The sequence below is a fragment of the Opisthocomus hoazin genome, chromosome 7 (genome assembly GCF_030867145.1).
Source record: "Opisthocomus hoazin isolate bOpiHoa1 chromosome 7, bOpiHoa1.hap1, whole genome shotgun sequence".
Lineage (NCBI taxonomy): Eukaryota > Metazoa > Chordata > Aves > Opisthocomiformes > Opisthocomidae > Opisthocomus > Opisthocomus hoazin.
In genome coordinates this window covers 15,714,952-15,731,689 of record NC_134420.1, presented here as the reverse complement: position 1 = coordinate 15,731,689, position 16,738 = coordinate 15,714,952, and the positions used below count along the sequence as shown (strand labels likewise).

The following is a 16,738-nucleotide window of genomic DNA, read 5'->3' as shown; positions in this document are numbered from 1 at the left end:
TGAATTTGCTGGTAGGCATTGCATGGTCAAGTTAGCAAAAGAACTGTCTCTACCCTCAAAATTTTATTGTCTTTAATTGACATTAAGTATATGCACAGAGGCATCATGAGAGCAGAGAGTACAGAACGGGAAACTGCTAGAGGGGGGAAAAGGCAAAGCTTTCAGTTTACGCTAATGAGCTTAATTTAAGTATCCTTTTGTAAGTTTGCTCTAGGGTTATGTGCATAAAATTAGTTTTAAAATGAAGTCATCTTAAATGCAGAAACACATCTCAGCTTCTCCAGATCCCAGGACACAAGACCTCCCCTTGCTGGGTCCATGCCAGCTGTGCACATAAGCGATAGGGGCAAGGTGGGCAGCACCATTCTCTCCCTCCATGGTACAAAGGCCAAAGGAGAGGGACGCCCTAAAAAAAGAGGAGATAAATTTGAGTGACCTCAAAAAGGACATGAGGAAATGGTGATGAAGAAAGGAACACAGGGCAGATGTCACCATCAGACTACTGACTTGAGTCTGTGCAAATGCCCAAATGGACATGCCTTCCACACCAGGAGTCTTCCACTGCTTCCATAGAAGGATATACACATGGGTTTCTCACCAGTGTTTGCTTTCTCAGCCCCCTTTTGCATAGTTTCCTCTGGACTTGTGTGTATCTTGGTGAGTATGACAGCCCAGTCCTGGTTACTGGGGAAAGGGCAATAGATTTTTTCCCGAGATGCCTTTTCCTGTCCCCACAGTGAGGGCAGCCAAAGGGATGACAGTCAGATAGAAACTGATAACATCTTGGCACAGCTACTTAGCTTGTAAATTTAGTTTTTCACCAGCACAGACCAGCATGCAGTGTGTGCTTTGCCCGGGGCAGGAGGTCTGTGGAAGGTCCACGTGACACAAAGCACTCTGAAACCTCTTCCACGTGACATAAGCCACTCTGAAACCTCTAACAACTGCTAGACTTTGTTCTTTAGAGACTCCTTGATTTTGGCAGAGAAGAAGGAATGGAAAGCAGTGAGGTGCCAGCAGTGGCTGGATAGGAAATGACACCTTTACTATTGGGCTGAATGACAGGTATCTGATTTCAAATTGACTGGTGGACTGAGGGTTGATGCAACCTCTTGCCAGCGTTCACTTCCTAATGCTAGTGGTCTTCCTGAGAGCATCATGCTAAGCAAGAAGGGCAGAGACATCCTTCACTGGCAGCAGCACCTCACTCACCTGCCTGCCAGGGAGCGTCCTGGACAGCACCAGAGCCAGAATCTTGCACCATCACCGAGCTCACAGCTGGGGTTCAGCAGGTTTCAGGTCAGATCCAGGGGCGCAAGGACTGTTCTAGCAACCCCTTTGTGTGGATGACCCTTTCATCCCTGGGAGGAGATGGGGGAGAAGTACACCCCCGGGCATTCAGCTCTCTTCTGGGCACAAAGGAAGGTCGGTTTTAGCTCTTTGAGCTCTTCTAGTCATCAGTTCCCATCTCCTCCAGAAGAAGGATGATAAAGGCAACTGGGGGGAAAACCTCTGGTGCTCGCCCTGGGGTGCAACAAAGGCTGTGCTTCCTGGCCTGTGCCGCCATCTCCTCTGCTGGTTTCAGCAGCCAAGGGAGGGAAAAAGGGAGCTGGCCGCCTGCCTTCACTTCATTTGCAGTCTACTGAAACATTAATTAATCTTCATGCCGTTAAGGATGGGGGGAGAAAGCGGGTTACTTCAACCTGCAATTAACATGCGATGCAGCTTGAGTGATGGCAGGGTAGTCCCTGGGGAGAGGAAGAGCCAGAGGGAGCTCGGGAGGAGGTGTAGAACCAGGGGCCCCACTTGCCGCCAAGAAGCAGTTTTAGGGAGGCACGACCAGGGCTGCTCCTGGGGGATCCTTCCAGGCATTATGAGCATCCAGCTTGTACAGGAGCAGAGGGCTGCCCATGCCCTAGACCCTGCTGGGGGGGTTAACCCCCAGGTGAGGCGGCAGGGAGACAGTAATGTGCTCAGCATCGCTCCCCGTCAGGGCAGGATAGGGCTTGCCCGAGGAATGGAGAAACTATTTGCAAACTCCAGCATCTCTATACACACTTTAACACTGCGGTGGCCTCACTGTCAGACAGATCCTTCAATGGCAACTACTCCCTTGCTCTGGGCTAAACCCTGGCGAGTGGCTACACGATCAGGGGTGAGAAGCTAAAGCCGCTTCTATTATCATCAGGTTTTGTGGGATGTTTTCATCATCACTAAGTCTGGCATAATCGTGTGCAGAGTGCGGCTCCTCGAGCCCCCAGAGAGCTGCCCTGGGAGGAAAAAAGCCATCATCGCCCAAGACTGCTTCTCTCCCTCTAGCAGACACCGTGTGTACAACAGCAGAGGTTGCGTGGCAACCGCAGCAGGAAGGCGTCAGCTCTGTCCTCCTCGCTCCCCGCAGAGTACTGAGAAGAGCGAGGTACGTATCAGCAGCAAAATCCAGGCTCTTAAACTCTCTGAACTTTCCTTTCTGCTTACCGGGGAGGAGCACGTAGTGATTTTAAAGCCATGCGTTGGAGAGGCTGCTTGGTAGGGAACGGCTGATTGTGCTTTATTGAACTGTTGTGTGAGCCGGGGGATGGGGTGTTTGTAGGAAGAAGAAACTGGGAGAGACACAAAGATTTGGTGGGGGAGGAAGAGAGGCGACTCAGTATGTTGCCTAGAAAGCTCTCGGCACTTCAAAACCTTTCTTTGCTCTCTCTTGTGAAAGTTTGAACAAGTTTTTGCTAGGGCTAAGAGTGCTGGGAAACAATAGGGAAAGAGGGAGTAGCTGGCAGCCGGAGGAGGAAGTGAGCGGAGAGGTGACGAATCCCTTCCAGCCCGGGCCAGGCGCTGGCACCCTCGCTGCTGCTGTGGGATGGACGTGCAGGCGAGACGCCGGTCATGGTCACGGGGGTTGGATGGGTGCAGTGGCAAGGGGAAAGCCCTGGGAGGGCAACAGTCATCGCAGCAGCAAAACTCTGACGTGCCTGTCCTCCATTGCTCTCATGGCTTCGTTTCAAACAGCTTAGAGGAGAGGCCTTTGTGCCAGCAAGGTGCAGCTCGTCTTCTCGTCAACGTGTTGCACTCGTGAGGGAGACAGAAAGGAGAGATGATGCGTCATGGCTAGGACAAAGGGATGGAGAGGGCGGACATCCCTGGCCCTCTAAGCTGGTTCACACACACAGCCGCCTGGCAATCTGGAAGTTAGAGAGACCACTGAGGAACGGGTATTTTTGTTGTCATTCCCAGTTCCAACCTCCCTGAGGAAGAGCAAGGGAGGTCCTGTATCCCCTGGCCAAGAACCCCCCATGTTACCTTTCCCTAGGGTGACCTGCATGCATCCCCTTTGCGCTTTGGGTCCCAGCTCTCCCAGCCCAGGTGGGACACCTTCCCATCTAATGTTTGATCCTCCCATCCCTTGTGCACCCCCTCACTAGAGAGATTTCTCTCTCTCCTGTCTTGTTTCCTGTGTATCTCAGGGGAAAGGAAAAGGGGAGAAAAAGAGGAGGAAAGGAGGGAAGTGGGGGACAAGATGAAAAGAAGGGAAGAAACAGGGGAAAGAGGAGGGAAAGGGGAAAAAAGGAGGGCAGAAGGCTGCAAAAGGAACAAAAGAGGGAAAGGAGAAAGAACTCGGAGAAGGAGGAAAGGGAGAGAAAAGAGGGAAGTAGAGAGAGAACAGGAAAAAGAGTGAAGGAAGGGAGAAAGAGGGGAGGAAGAGGGAAAGGGAGGAGGGAGAAAACAGGGGAGAGGAAAAGAAGGGAGGAAAAAGAGGGAAGTGGAAAAAGCATGGGAAAAAGAACAAAGTGGAAGGTAAGGGGAGAAGAGAGGAAAAGGAAGGAAATGAGGAAAACAGGAAAGAGGGAAGGAAGACAATATGGAAACAGATGAAGAAGAGAGGAGGAGGGAAGAAGGGAGGAAAAAGAGAAGGAAAAGAGGGGAAAGGGGAAACGAAGGGAGGAAAAAGGTGGGGTGAGGTAAAGCAGGGTGAAGTCAGGAAAAAAGGAAGAAAGGGAAAGGTAAGAAGGGGGAAAGAGAGGGGAAAAGTGGAGAAGTGGCAGAGAGGGCAGGAAAAAAGGGACAGAGGGGGATAAAGGGGGGAAAGAGGAAGAAGAGGGGGCAGAAAAAGGGAGAAGAACAGGAAAAAAAACAGTATGAAGCGCGAGGGAGGTGTGAGATCCCGCCCCGCCACGCTCCGGGCCCGCGGGGCGGAGCCGGGGCGGGGAAGGGCGGAGCGGTGGGACGGGGCGGAGCCGGGGCGCGGCGGGCTGCGCATGCGCGGGCAGGAGGCGCGGCGGTAGGAGCGGCGGGCCCGGGGAGCGGGGCACTGGGTGGGGGCCGGCGGTGTGAACGGCGGTGCGGGACGTGGCGGGGGGGAGGAGGGCGAGGGCGGGCTGTGAGCAGAGGGGGCGGCTGCCAGCAGCGGGGTGCACAGGCCCGGAGCAGCAGCGGTGGCGGGTGGGACCGAGATGCGGTGCCCCGGCACGGGGTTCTCCCTCAGCTTGCGGGAAGGTGCGGAGCTGGGGACACGCACACACACACACGCACGCCCTTTTTTGTTCTGAGGGAGGTGAGACCGGGGCAGAATACAGCGACCAAGCCGTGGAGGCGTTCGCTGCGTTCCGTAGCTGGTTTCCGTCGCGCTGCTGTCCCGGCGGCTCCCGCGGGCTGGGTCGGCGCTGGGCTGTGACGCCCCTTCACGCGTGGGCCCTCGGCGTGCAGCAGCGCCCTGCTGTGGGTGTGCGGGGGGAGGCCGAGAGCGCGGGCTCTGCCGGCGCTGTGCTCTCGCCCTGCTTCCCCTCGCGTGTTTGCGGGGCGCCCGCTCGGCGCCTCGCCCCGCCCCGCCTGGGTGAGGGGGTTGCAGGGGGAAGGCTGGCCTGTGCCCCCGCGCCGGGCTCGCCTCTGTGAGCAGCCTGGCTTGGGCTGCGCTTGGTGTTGGGGCAGCGGGAGGTGACAGCGGTGCGGCGGCAGTCAGTAACGCGTGGTGGTGGGTTGTGGGGTTTTTTTGGTTTTTTGTTTTGTTTTGTTTTTGTTGTTTTTTGGTTTTTTTTGCTGTTCACATTCCAGTGTGGTAGCTCAGGAGATTTTTTTTTTTCCCCCTCCACAAATACACTGTAGTCTGAGTCACGTTAGCAAAGCTGAGACACCAGGACTGTGTTTTGTCATCCACTGGAGCGCTGCCTTTAATACTATCCCTTGTAGACTCAGCCTAGAGCTCAGCTATTGGCATATTTTAAAATATTTATTATTTATATTATTTAATATTGGCATATTTTTATGCATGTTTGTATGGAACTGCTCTGCAAGGTACTGTATTTACATCAGCTCAGAAACACAGTTTGACTGCAGAGCAAAAAAAATTCCTGCGTGCCACCTTCTCTGTACTTGGATTTGCCCAACCAGAGTGACCTTTCAAAGCATGGGTATCAAATCGAGGAGGAACGCTGCTCCCCATCCACCTAGGTTCCACCTCTTATGCAGGCGTGTGGCCAGCAGGATTTTTAATCTGATCCTAGGCTGTTCTCAAGCTCATCTACCTCATTCATCCTCATTCTCTCAAAAATACCCTAATTTTAAGTGTAGCTTGAGGTCCCACAGTCAGTCAGGTGTGCACACTGATAATGCTCAGCAGCTGCGTGGCTCAGGAGTGCGGTAGTGAGAGCATAGCACCAGTGTCTCTAAAAAGCTCATTCTGGTTAAGCTCCCTTGGAGAGGGAAGGGGGGGCACTTTACTCTTGCTCAAGCAGCCTTCAGATAACAAGCTGCTGCTGTATCTCTCCAGGATCCGTGTGCTTTTTGCCTCTCGGAGGAGGGCCTTGCTGAGTCTCGGGCAAAATCATTCCAATGCTGCTGGCTCGTAATGGTGCTTGCAGCAGGCTGGTGTTGGAAAAACACAATCTGTCCTCTGCACAGTGTAACTTGTGGCTGAGAGCTGGCAGGGACTGGGGGGGTTCAAGAAGATTGTTCCTTCCTGGCTGATGAAAAAAAAAAAAGTATGATTTTTTATTTTTTTTTTTAATTTTCAGATCTTATCTCAACTGTCAAAATGGAACTTGACATCCAGTGTGAGGAGATGAGCCCATCTAGATGGGCTGAACTTCTGTCCACAATGAAATCCTGCAAAACCATCAGGTAGTGACTAGTTGTGTATCATCTCTTCTGAGTAATAACTGTTGTGTTTCTCTCCTGTGTTTTTCAGCTGCAGAACTGTTGACCTGTGACTTAGAAATTGCATAGTAACAGGAATGATTCTACCTATTTTTGTCCAGGAAGTTAATTTAAGTGCGGGGAAAAAAAAACCCACCCTTTTGCAAAGTTTTTTGAACTACAGATAAGGATCCTTTGGTATGGAGAAATGCTGCCCTTGTTCTATGGCATGCCATAGAATTCAGCTAGGTAGTGTGGTTATCTAAACATTTGACCACAGTTTTGGTAATCCTGTCTTTCTACTGAAGAGAGGGAAGACCTCTCTCTGTGCTCATTAGGTTGCACGCTCTCTGGGCTGCAGGTCAGATGCTGTCAAGTAACTGTTACTTAATAGTCACAGACAAGCCACATGCCAACAGCTTTTAATTCTTCAATTTGCCTTTGAAAGTACCTGCCTTGTGTGTTGAGGAAACTAGTGTGAGGGCACCATCTCCTGGAGTGTAAGCTGTAGGACAGGATTCAGAACAGTTGCTCCTGCACTCTTCCCCTGCTCCTGGTTGGGAATTCAGACCCCGCCGGCTGGCATCATCTTGCTTGTCCTAGAAAGGATGGGCTGCATCAAGCCAGCAATGGCTTGGAGGATATCAGGCAGGTTGAAGGTGACTTGCTTTTGTTCTGCAAAGGATTTTTTGCAAGCAAGCTTCATGGGCCTGACCACGAATTTGCAAGGTCTGCATTGGGTGGCAAAAGGCAGTGGGATGGTTGTCTCCTGGGCAGAGCCTGGGCTGCTGAAGACATAGTGAATGAGAGTGGCTGCGGCACAGATTGTTAATCAGTGTTGAACACAGTCCCGTTGGTGGTCTTGCCAGAAGGAGAGAAGGAGAAGCCTACAAGAGGCTCAGTTTTCATGGTGTTGTCTAAGTAGAAATGACCAGACAACTTTTGGCAGTCCTGGCTGTGGCTGTGCCTGGGTCTCTAGGGTTCTCCATGACGCTTTCCTTTTGCCCCATGTCTTTTCTGCCTCCCTGCCTGTCCTGGGCTCCTGATCCTTGCCTTGGCTCTCCTTCCAATTCAACTTCACTCCATCAATTTAGCAACAAATAGAAAAATGCTGACATCCAGTGGGAAAAGCCACTGCCACACTGTGAACTCCCAGTCTGTGGACTGAGAGTCATGCCAGGGAGTGATGGTGCAGACCGGCTTGACTCACCTATGTGAGACCAAACTGCTGATGGGTGTCTCTGGGGCTGGCTGAAGACCCAGCTTGGCTGGTCTCAGTGCAGAACCAGTCTGACAGCCTGTAAGCTGGCTTCTGGTTAGATGTGGCTTCAGACACCAGGTGGTTTGTCACTATCAGTGTTAAATGAAGGTGCATCCTCCAGCTGAAGCCCTACCGAGAGGAGATGACTTGAGTCATGTGCCCTCTTCTATGCAGCATGGAGGAGGTCCGTGACCTGGGGAACTGTCATCCAGCACCTCCTGTACTGCAGCCCTGCAGAGAGAGCATGTCTTGTGTTGGGCCATGCATCGGCCAACAGGCCAGGCGCATTCTTATGGAGGTGTCCCAGGGACCGCAGAGGAGTAAATTGCCTACTTTGCTTTCATGGGGAGAACGGAGCAACCCTGAGGACTAAAGTGCTGCTTCTCTGCTTCTCTTTCAGGCTGGATGACTGCAATCTCTCCAGCAGTAACTGTGAGGATCTCTCTTCCATCATCAGTACGAATCCATCCCTCACAGAGCTGAAGCTGAACAACAACGAACTGGGAGATGCAGGCATTGAATACCTGTGTAAAGGGTTGCTGATGCCAAGCTGTAGCCTACAGAAGTTATGGTAAAGCCCTGTTGGTTGTCTTGGTCTAACATGTTTGCAGTCTGCTGCAGGTGAAGTCATGAGGCAAACTAGTGTGTGATGGTAGTAAGAGCTGTGCCGATGCTTCTCAGCAATTACCTAGGTCAGATGGTTGGAAAACCCCAGAGGTTTTCATCTAAGTGGTGTATTTATTGGAAGACTCCAGACCATCAGTCTGTCTTCCTTTGTCTTCCAGCACCAAGGGAAAGACTGGTAGGGTTTTCCCAGCCAAACAAAGGCTTTCTGGAGACTCTCTTTAGAAGAGGTAGCAGATCTTCCACCGACCTAGGGAGATGGATTATCTGTTTAGGCCAGTTTAAACAAAATGACAACCACAGAGGGCCCCACTCTGCTATTGGCACGTACCTTACATTTTCACAAATGCATTTTTCAGAGGGCTCTTCTGCCAGTTGTAAGCACAGCGTTTAGCATCTGGTCCAGTTTGCTCGCTCCTTTCTCTAGGAGCGAAGCAAAAGGGTGTTTGCATGAGCCTTGGTGTTTCAAGAGCTGTCAGTCTTTCTGCACTGTACCAGACTGGCTCTGCCTCAGGCCTTGTCTTCTCAGTTGGGCAGGGCCAGCTTGGTTCAAACATCATGTTTTGCAGAGGCACCAGCACCGCATTATAGCGTTAGCGGGCTTCCCTCAGCAATCATGGTGCAGGAGCTTTAGTCAAAGCCAGTGGCTGCTGCCCCTGCTCGTCAGTGACCCTCAGATAGATGCTATCTTCTCTGCCCGGTATCTCTTCTGCAGAGTACTGGAGTCCCCCAGCTCCTGAGGTGGGTCTAGAATCTTCATGATGCTACCTTGTAAAAATAATTTGCCTTTTAGATCAGGTGTGCCTGCTGCAAAATCCCTGTGCCCCGTGCAACGAGGTCTTGCTGATAGATAGAGGGAAGGTTGACTGTGAAGCTAATCAAACTGCAACTCTCTGATGGGCCTTCAAGAAATAGCTGTGATACTCTGTACTTGACGACTAACACAAGTAGTTTTTCAGAGAGTTTGTCCTAAGCTTGAAACTTCTCCAGATGCTGAAGTAACAGCCTGGATTAGGCTGTTTCAGTTCTGTAGAAACATAATTGTCCATTTTTGGGGTCCTGGTAAGGTGCTTTAGGGAATAAAAGAGCAACCAAACCTAAGTCAAACTTAGTACCACCATGCATAACGCCTCTCCATTGCCAGAAAGTCTTGTCCGATAACTCTTAAACACCTGATAGCGATGCCAGCACAGTTCTTATGCTACTTCTCCCAGCTTCAGTGCTGAAGGATCAGCATCATAGATCCTTCTTGAGGTATACCATTAAACTTCTAAATGATACCCAGGGATTTAAGCCAAGTTGGGCCAGACTTTTACTTTCAGCTACTCTGGATCGCATTTCCAGAGGAGGCAAGAAATCATAAGATGTCATTGCTTTATCTCTGGGATAAACCTCATGATGATTAAAACACTTCTATAAAGCAGTTGCGGTGCTACTTAGTGTAGGGTGGATTCTTCTGCTGCTGGAGGTCCTATATGAGCCATTACACTGAAGAAAGCATGGGAGCTATTGTTCATGCTACAGGTACAATGCTAGGTGATAAAATATTTTGGCATACCTGTAAAATAGCAGTACTAACCTGGACATACTCCTTTCTAGAGGGTTACAGACTGTCAGTGCCACGGTGTCCTTTCCAAGCTCAGACCTCAGCATATGTGCCTCTGAGACCAGCCTCCGTGATTCTGGGGGCACATTTCCCTCACCCCTCTTTGCCTCTCTCCTTCAGGCTGCAAAACTGCAATCTGACGAGTGCCAGCTGTGAGACTCTCCGCTCTGTCCTCAGCGCCCAGCCATCCCTGACAGAGCTGCACGTAGGTGACAATAAACTGGGAACTGCTGGAGTGAAGGTGCTGTGTCAAGGGATGATGAACCCCAACTGTAAGCTGCAGAAGCTGCAGTAAGTAGTCACTGGGCTTTTTTGGTCATCAGATGGGTCACGCTTATCTTTCCCTTCAGACAGGCAGGAGTTTTGTTGCCAGATGTGGATTTCTTCCTGTTTTATCTGGAATTGTGTCATGCTTATTCATGCTGGTAGGTCTCATGGGTTTGTAAGAGCTGGATGTCTGTTCCCATAGGCTTTGTTTAGCTCTCCTGGTAGTGGTGGCTGTTAATGCAGGACCTCTCAGATGCCCTGGGAAAGTCTGATTCTGCTGCACTTGGTCCTTGTTCTACAGCTGAGTGGGACCGAGTGGGACCAAGGTCTAGTTGCAGCCCCCAGCTCCTCCCGAGAAGGTTGGATGGCGAGGCTGTGTGATGTGTTGCAATGACGAACTCAGTTGTGTGTTCAAGGGCAGCCTGTGCTTTGGTTTAACAGAGGACTAGTGTAAAAATGGAGTGGGTAATTAGTCTTGCTAGGATCCCCCAGGCCTAGTTTAAGAATTAACGCTTCCTGAAATGAGCAGGGAGATGCTGTTAAAAACTCTTACGGTTATCTCTGTTTTCATGCATTGCCTGGTCTCAACTCATGTTGGCATGTTTTCTGCCCTAGCTAACACACACTTTGCCCAGCTGATGTGTTGCGGGTAGCGGGATGTGGAGAAGATAATTATTTTTCCCCGGACTTCTTTTCTTCTTGCAGGCTGGAGTATTGTGAACTCACAGCTGACGTTGTGGAAGCTCTCAATGCCGCTCTGCGAAGCAAGCCCACCCTGAAGGAGCTCAGCCTCAGTAACAACACACTGGGAGATACAGCTGTAAAGCAGCTGTGCCGGGGACTGGTGGAGGCAAGCTGCAACCTAGAGTTACTACAGTAAGGAAGAGCTGGCTATCTCTAACTGCAGCTAGTCTTGCTGCCAGTCATACCATCCATAAGACAGGAAAAATGGTCAGGAATGCTTGAAATTTAGGCAAAATTTTTTGCTAGCTCAGATTTCTGTAACTGGTAACTGCAAACAAATGTCTGGGGCTTTCAGTTTTGGGGTTTTTTGACTTTTTTTTTTTTTAGCATGTGCTTCTGAGCTCACTCTTACGCATCTTGGTACAGTGTGAGCATGTACCCCAGGTTAAATCTGCAATTAGAAGGGGTGACTGCTCACCGGTATCTGAGCAGAGGAGCAGTTGCCCTTAGTGACTCCAGTTCTTGCCCCTGAATGACCAGCCAGCTGATTATTTTTATTCTGATCCCTTGTTTGCTTCAAAACAGAGATGCTGGATTTGGCCTCGTATCTGGGGTAAAGCCCCTGAAGGGGTTTAAGGGAGAAGCATGATTCATTTTATCTTGCCCCTATGCTTCATCTCAGGGGTTGGCTGCCAGGGACTACTCATTGTGTGATACAGACAAAAGTTCCTCTTGAAACGGACAGTCACTATAAAAGGGGAGTTTGGCAAAAACAATCCTTGCATTAACGGATGTGAGTGGGTGGGTCAGAGTGCCCTGCAGCCTTGTGGAGTGGAGGACCAGCATGCTGTCTCACCCAGCGCCCGTCTAGGATACCTGGGTTATCTCTCGGCATTGCAGGGTCTAGCAATGCCCAGCTGAGCTGCACTGGTTTGCAGCAAGGAACCAGCCCGTAGCCCTTTCTCAGTCTGAACTGAGGTGTTGGAGTGCATCTAACACAGCAGGTCTGGAGCGGCAACTCCAACTGCTTTTCTTCTACAGCCTGGAGAACTGTGGCATAACCAGTGATAGCTGTCGGGAGATCAGCACTGTTCTCAGTAGCAAGTCATCGCTGATAGATCTCTCCGTGGGGGATAACAAGATCAGGGACTCCGGTCTGGCTCTGCTGTGCCAAGGACTGATGCAACACAACTGCAAAATCCAGAAGCTATGGTAAGGGTAGACAGAGGTTACTTAAATCCCTCTTGCAGGCTCTGAGCTATCTACATCATGCTGCTGGTTTGCTCCTAGGAGGAAAGTTTCTTACACCCCCTAGTGAAACAAGAATATCTCTACCGAAGATTTGTCACTTCTCAGAACTGGTGGAGGACACCATGAACGAGCAGGACTGCACTGAAATCGCTTGGATCAAATTCTGGGGAGAGGGTGAATGGGTATTTGTGATGGCATTGCCTTGGTTTCCTGTTGAGTTATCTACCTACTAGAATTGCATGTTCCTATTTCTTTTTTCTGTTACAAACAGGCTTTTGGTGCAATGGATGGAGAGTAAGGAGAAAGCTGTGGTATAATGCATGAATGGGATTTGTAAAGGGTGGAAGAAAATGAGATGATGTAACCAGAGATTCAGAATACTAAAACAGGACTCTGTTTTCTAATCTAAGTCATTCTTTGGGGGAAAATAATACTTTGTTCTTCCTTGCAGGTTATGGGACTGTGATCTCACGAGTGCTAGCTGTGAAGATCTCTCCAGACTCATCAGTACAAAAGAGACCCTCACAGAGATCAGTCTGATAGATAATAACCTGAGAGACTTGGGGATGGAAATGCTGTGTCAGGCACTCAAGGATCCCAAATCTAAACTCCAGGAGCTATGGTGAGCTGCGGTCACATTTCACATACCCACTGCCTTCTTTGGAGACCTCACTGAAGAAAGATTTAGGTGAAGTAATGCCCACCAGATAGATCCTCAGTTGTGATGGTTCCATGAACAACTTGTACCAGTTGTTACCTAAAGGATTTAGACTTACAGAGCTAAAGGGATTTGTATTTCTAAACTTGTAGACACTTTGAGGATCTGCCCCATAGTCATCTTGTTATAAGCAACAGGAGACCAAGCATCACTTGCAGAGCTTCTGTCTAATGTATTTGATCATGCAACAAATAGCAGCTAAGAGACACTGGCAGTTCGAAAGGCCTTCTGTAATAGTAAAATGAGTGCTGTGACTAGATATCTCAGGTTCTTCACTGGATCCAAGCTCTCTCCTTGATGAGCCAAAAGAAGGCTATAGTGACATAAAACATTCTTAGCATCCTCTCTGCTGACAGTGTTACTTTTTAAACTGGGATGGTCTGTATCATATGGCCAGGAGAGAAATTTTTTTCTTTCACCTAGAACTTGAACAAGCGGCGCTTGAACTTTCCTACACTGAAGCTCCACTCCTGCCGCCAGCTGGGTTATTCCCCTGCCCTGGTGGCCTGGGAGTTGAAGTGCCTCAGGAGTGCATGGTGGAGCTGAAAGTGGCTGTGAGAGCAGTACACTTCGTCTCTGATCATTCCTGTGCTTTATGGGCAAGTGCCTTCCCTAGGTGCGTGCTCAGAGGCAGATATCCAATGTGTAAAGAGTGGGAGAGGTGCTGCTTACAAAGATCAAGCAGATGGGGAGTTGAGAGGAGCACAGTGATTGTGGGAAGGCTATGGTTCCTCTATTCCCACTGTCCAGGCTCCTGTGAAGCAAATGTGAAGAAGTGAACAGTGCCTGATACTCTCCAGATCTCATGTCACTTTTGCCTTGCAGGGTTAGGGAGTGCGGGCTCACGACTGCTTGCTGCAAGGCTGTCAGCTCTGCTCTAAGCGTGAGCAGGCACTTGAAAGTACTGCACATGGGTGAGAACAAGTTGGGAGATGCAGGTGTTGAACTCATGTGTGAAGGGCTGCTGCACCCCAACTGCAACATCCAGTCGCTATGGTAAGGTGCACCCTCAGAAGTATTCTCCTCACTTGCTGTGTTACACTTCCAAGAGCAAAGTGCAGAGCGAAAATGATAGCAGTAGATGGTGGCATGGGTTTTTTTTGCTCACGTGAAACAATTCGCACTGCAAACTGATGTTTAACTAGTCCACTAGCAAGTAAGTGGAAGCCACAAGAGCTTCTCTGTATCCTGTCACTCATGGTCTCATGCAAGTACATGCTGTCACCCATGCGATGAGGCATTCATAGCTGTCCACAGGCGCTCTCCCAGGTGCAGAACTGAAAGTTCACGATGCAGTCTACCTTCAGGATCTAAAACAAAGTGGGCAGGCTGGAGGGATCTTGCTTTGTTCTGCGAGCCGCTCACTGTAGAGCTTCCTGTGCCCTTCTCTGAACTCGCGCATAGAGCCTCTCTCAGGTGGGACACTGAGATGGAGGAACTGCTGGTCCAGGTCTGGTTCATTAATTCCCGTGCCTGCCAGTTGCAAAGCAAAGCCTGCCTGGATTCACCAGTTGTCTGCTGCTTTCCGTAGTCTCTATAGGTGCCAGCACAAGTGCTGGTCCAGCCTCACCAGTAGGAGCAGGAGGCCAGCTGGAGCATCACCTCCAGCCCTGTGGTGGGGCTCGCCTTCCCGTCTGCCTGTTCCCTTCCCAGGTGGGCACCAAGCTCTGGACTGGTGTGGCTACGGCCTGCGTGGTGCTCGGGGCATTGTGCTTGTCTCTTCCATGCCATTTGACAAAAGACAAGGCTGTGCTCTGATGCCCGAGATGAACAGTGAGTGAGTTGAGCAGATGAGTCATGGGAGAGTTCAGTAAGACTCAGTGAAATCTTTGCCCAGAAATATATGTTTGCTGACCAGTTAAAGCTAATTGGCTGTCAGCTGAGAGGTCTCAGTTGCCCTTTTTAGAGGGCAAGTCTCAAGTAATAATCTATAGAAATTATTTATGATTGGTTTAACCCAAAGAGAAGATTATGCTGAAATTGGGCATATCTTCTTAGAGTTCCTTCCCCTGTAGCCACACACCATTAAGCTTTAGGGAGGACTTTTAGGTGTACAGGGGTCACCACGAGGACGGCAGTCTCTGTGGGAAGACCACGGACCAGCCCCTGATGATGCCTCAGAGATGCCAGCCTGATGGGGATATCTGGTCCATGCTAGGGATGTCTTCGCCTGCTGCTGGAATGTGGGCTGGTGGGCTGGCCTCTGGAGCCATTGCTTGCTGCACTGGCCTCTCCCTGCTCTCCATCCTCCCTGCAGGCTGGGTAACTGTGATCTCACAGCAGCCTGCTGTGCGACGCTCGCCACCGTCATGGCTACCAAGCAGTGCCTTACCGAGCTGGACCTGAGCTACAACTCTCTGGAAGATGAAGGCGTCAGGAAGATCTGTGAAGCCCTGAGGAATCCCAGCTGCAACGTGCAGCAGTTAATGTGAGAGATGTTTGTGGTCCTGCTTGTGTTTCCCCGGACAGGTGGTGAGCTCCAGTGAGCTGGGGGGCTGCGGGGAGGGGCCATGAGCACTGGCGCTTTGGGAATTGCACCCTCTGAGGGCAACTGGTGCCCGGGGGGGGGGGGGTCAAATGCCATCTGCATGTTGCAAAACACTCCTTGTCACTTCCGAGTAACGTGACCACAGCGCCTTGATCTGCTTTGGTCGATGGGGCCCAAGAACAAGGAGAAGGTGGTGCTGGGGAGGGAGTAATAGGGTCCTGTGTTGTAAGGCATGTTGCTTCTGGCTGTTGGGCCAGACTCTCGATCCTGGATAGGGTCCTTACTGTTACGTGATCTTCCCATACCGGCCGTTTGTGCATCTTTACATAATGGGAGGGTGCTCACTAAACCACCTTGCCATTTTGTTTGGATGTAGCTTGTATGACGTTTTTTGGAGTTCTGAAGTGGATGATGAACTGAGAGCCCTGGAAGACTCCAAGCCTGAAGTGAAGATCATTTCATGAGTGGTGACTGCCTGCAGAGCAACGTCAAAGCAACATCCTCTTCTTAGTCTGAACTCTTTTTCATACATAAAGCTAATTAACTTAATAGAGAATTTGCTTGTACCAGAAAAGTTTGTGGATTCCCTGTGTGGGTGTCTAGGGAGCTGATCAACCTTCTTGTGCATCTCTGGATGTACTAAATGCGAGGCTTGTGAAAGTGTCGTACATTTTCACTGCAGCATTACTACCCTTGAAATAAACAGTTACTGGGCATCTTCTAGAAGTGGGTCTCTACCCTTTAGGAGCTCTTTAATCCTGTAATCCCTTCTAACGTGTTAGTCAGGCTTTAAAGAGAGATCCTTTCCAAAGGCAGGAAGAGAACTACCTACTGTATTATTACTGGGTGGTGCTTTTGCCATGTCTCTGGGCAAGGCTGTCCAAAAACCAGATTTTTTTAATCTAAAATGGAGCTCTTCCCTGCCTTTCCCTAGAAGAGTTCTTGGAAAAGCAGTGGTGGGCAGGGTACTAGAGAAGAAAGAAATGAGCAGCTGTTCAGCTGTGTAACTTCAAAATTGGTGTCCCTACAAACAAAAGATGCTCTGTGCATTTCTGCTAGTATAGGAAATGATTAAATAATTTGATATATTTGCTCTGACAAGAATGGTTCTACATTAATTTTATTAAAGTCTGTTTGCAAATAATTAAATGCTTCAATTTTTGTACTTATAAAAATAAGATATCTGTATATTTCTCCTGTAAGACCAACTCATCACTTCGGAACTACAATACTACTAATACCTTGTTTTACATGTTTATTTTTGGCAAGTTCCTTGCTGAAGCATGTTGGGAGGTGATCTTAGTCAAGGCCTTAGGTAGACACCAAGCCTAGAAGACAGTCCCCTGCTTTCAGGGGACACTGACTAGGTGTTCTTGCCCAGTCAGTTTTAATAAACCTTGTTCCAAGGGAGAATGCAGCTGTTGCACACCTAAAACATGAAATAATGAACATAGCTTTAAAAATGTAGGAGACAAATGTGGCATTGCCCTGGGGTGCCCTTGCAGAAGGAATGCCAAAAACATGCCATTCCCCAACATCTCTCTTTCTAGAGCAGTCACTTGGTGTTTTGCTCACTTGCAAATGCTGCCTGGGTGCATGATGCAACTTAAAGGTGTCCTCCAGGCCTTGGCTTGTGGTGCTCACAGGTTCATTCCACAGAGGCTGTAACTGACTTTTCTTTGGCTTAAATAAAGTTTTGACCAAAGCCTTGTT

At 49.8% G+C, this 16,738-nt stretch overlaps 1 protein-coding gene across 4 annotated transcripts; it reads left to right on the top strand.

Annotated features, from left to right (window-relative positions):
• The first annotated feature begins 2,325 nt into the window (after positions 1–2,325).
• On the top strand, positions 2,326–16,703 carry RNH1 (ribonuclease/angiogenin inhibitor 1). 4 transcript variants are annotated; one of them, XM_009941066.2, is made up of 10 exons: positions 2,326–2,419; positions 6,006–6,111; positions 7,788–7,958; positions 9,738–9,908; positions 10,590–10,760; positions 11,610–11,780; positions 12,271–12,441; positions 13,363–13,533; positions 14,795–14,965; positions 15,402–16,703. In XM_009941066.2, the coding sequence occupies exons 2-10, from the start codon at positions 6,026–6,028 to the stop codon at positions 15,487–15,489; spliced, it is 1,371 nt and encodes a 456-aa protein (XP_009939368.1). In that variant the 5' UTR covers positions 2,326–2,419; positions 6,006–6,025; the 3' UTR covers positions 15,490–16,703. The 4 variants fall into 4 exon arrangements, with proteins under 4 accessions (XP_009939368.1, XP_075281758.1, XP_075281759.1 ...); XM_075425643.1 differs by lacking the exon at positions 2,326–2,419 and adding an exon at positions 4,222–4,276; XM_075425644.1 differs by lacking the exon at positions 2,326–2,419 and adding an exon at positions 4,291–4,310.
• The last annotated feature ends 35 nt before the right edge of the window (positions 16,704–16,738 follow it).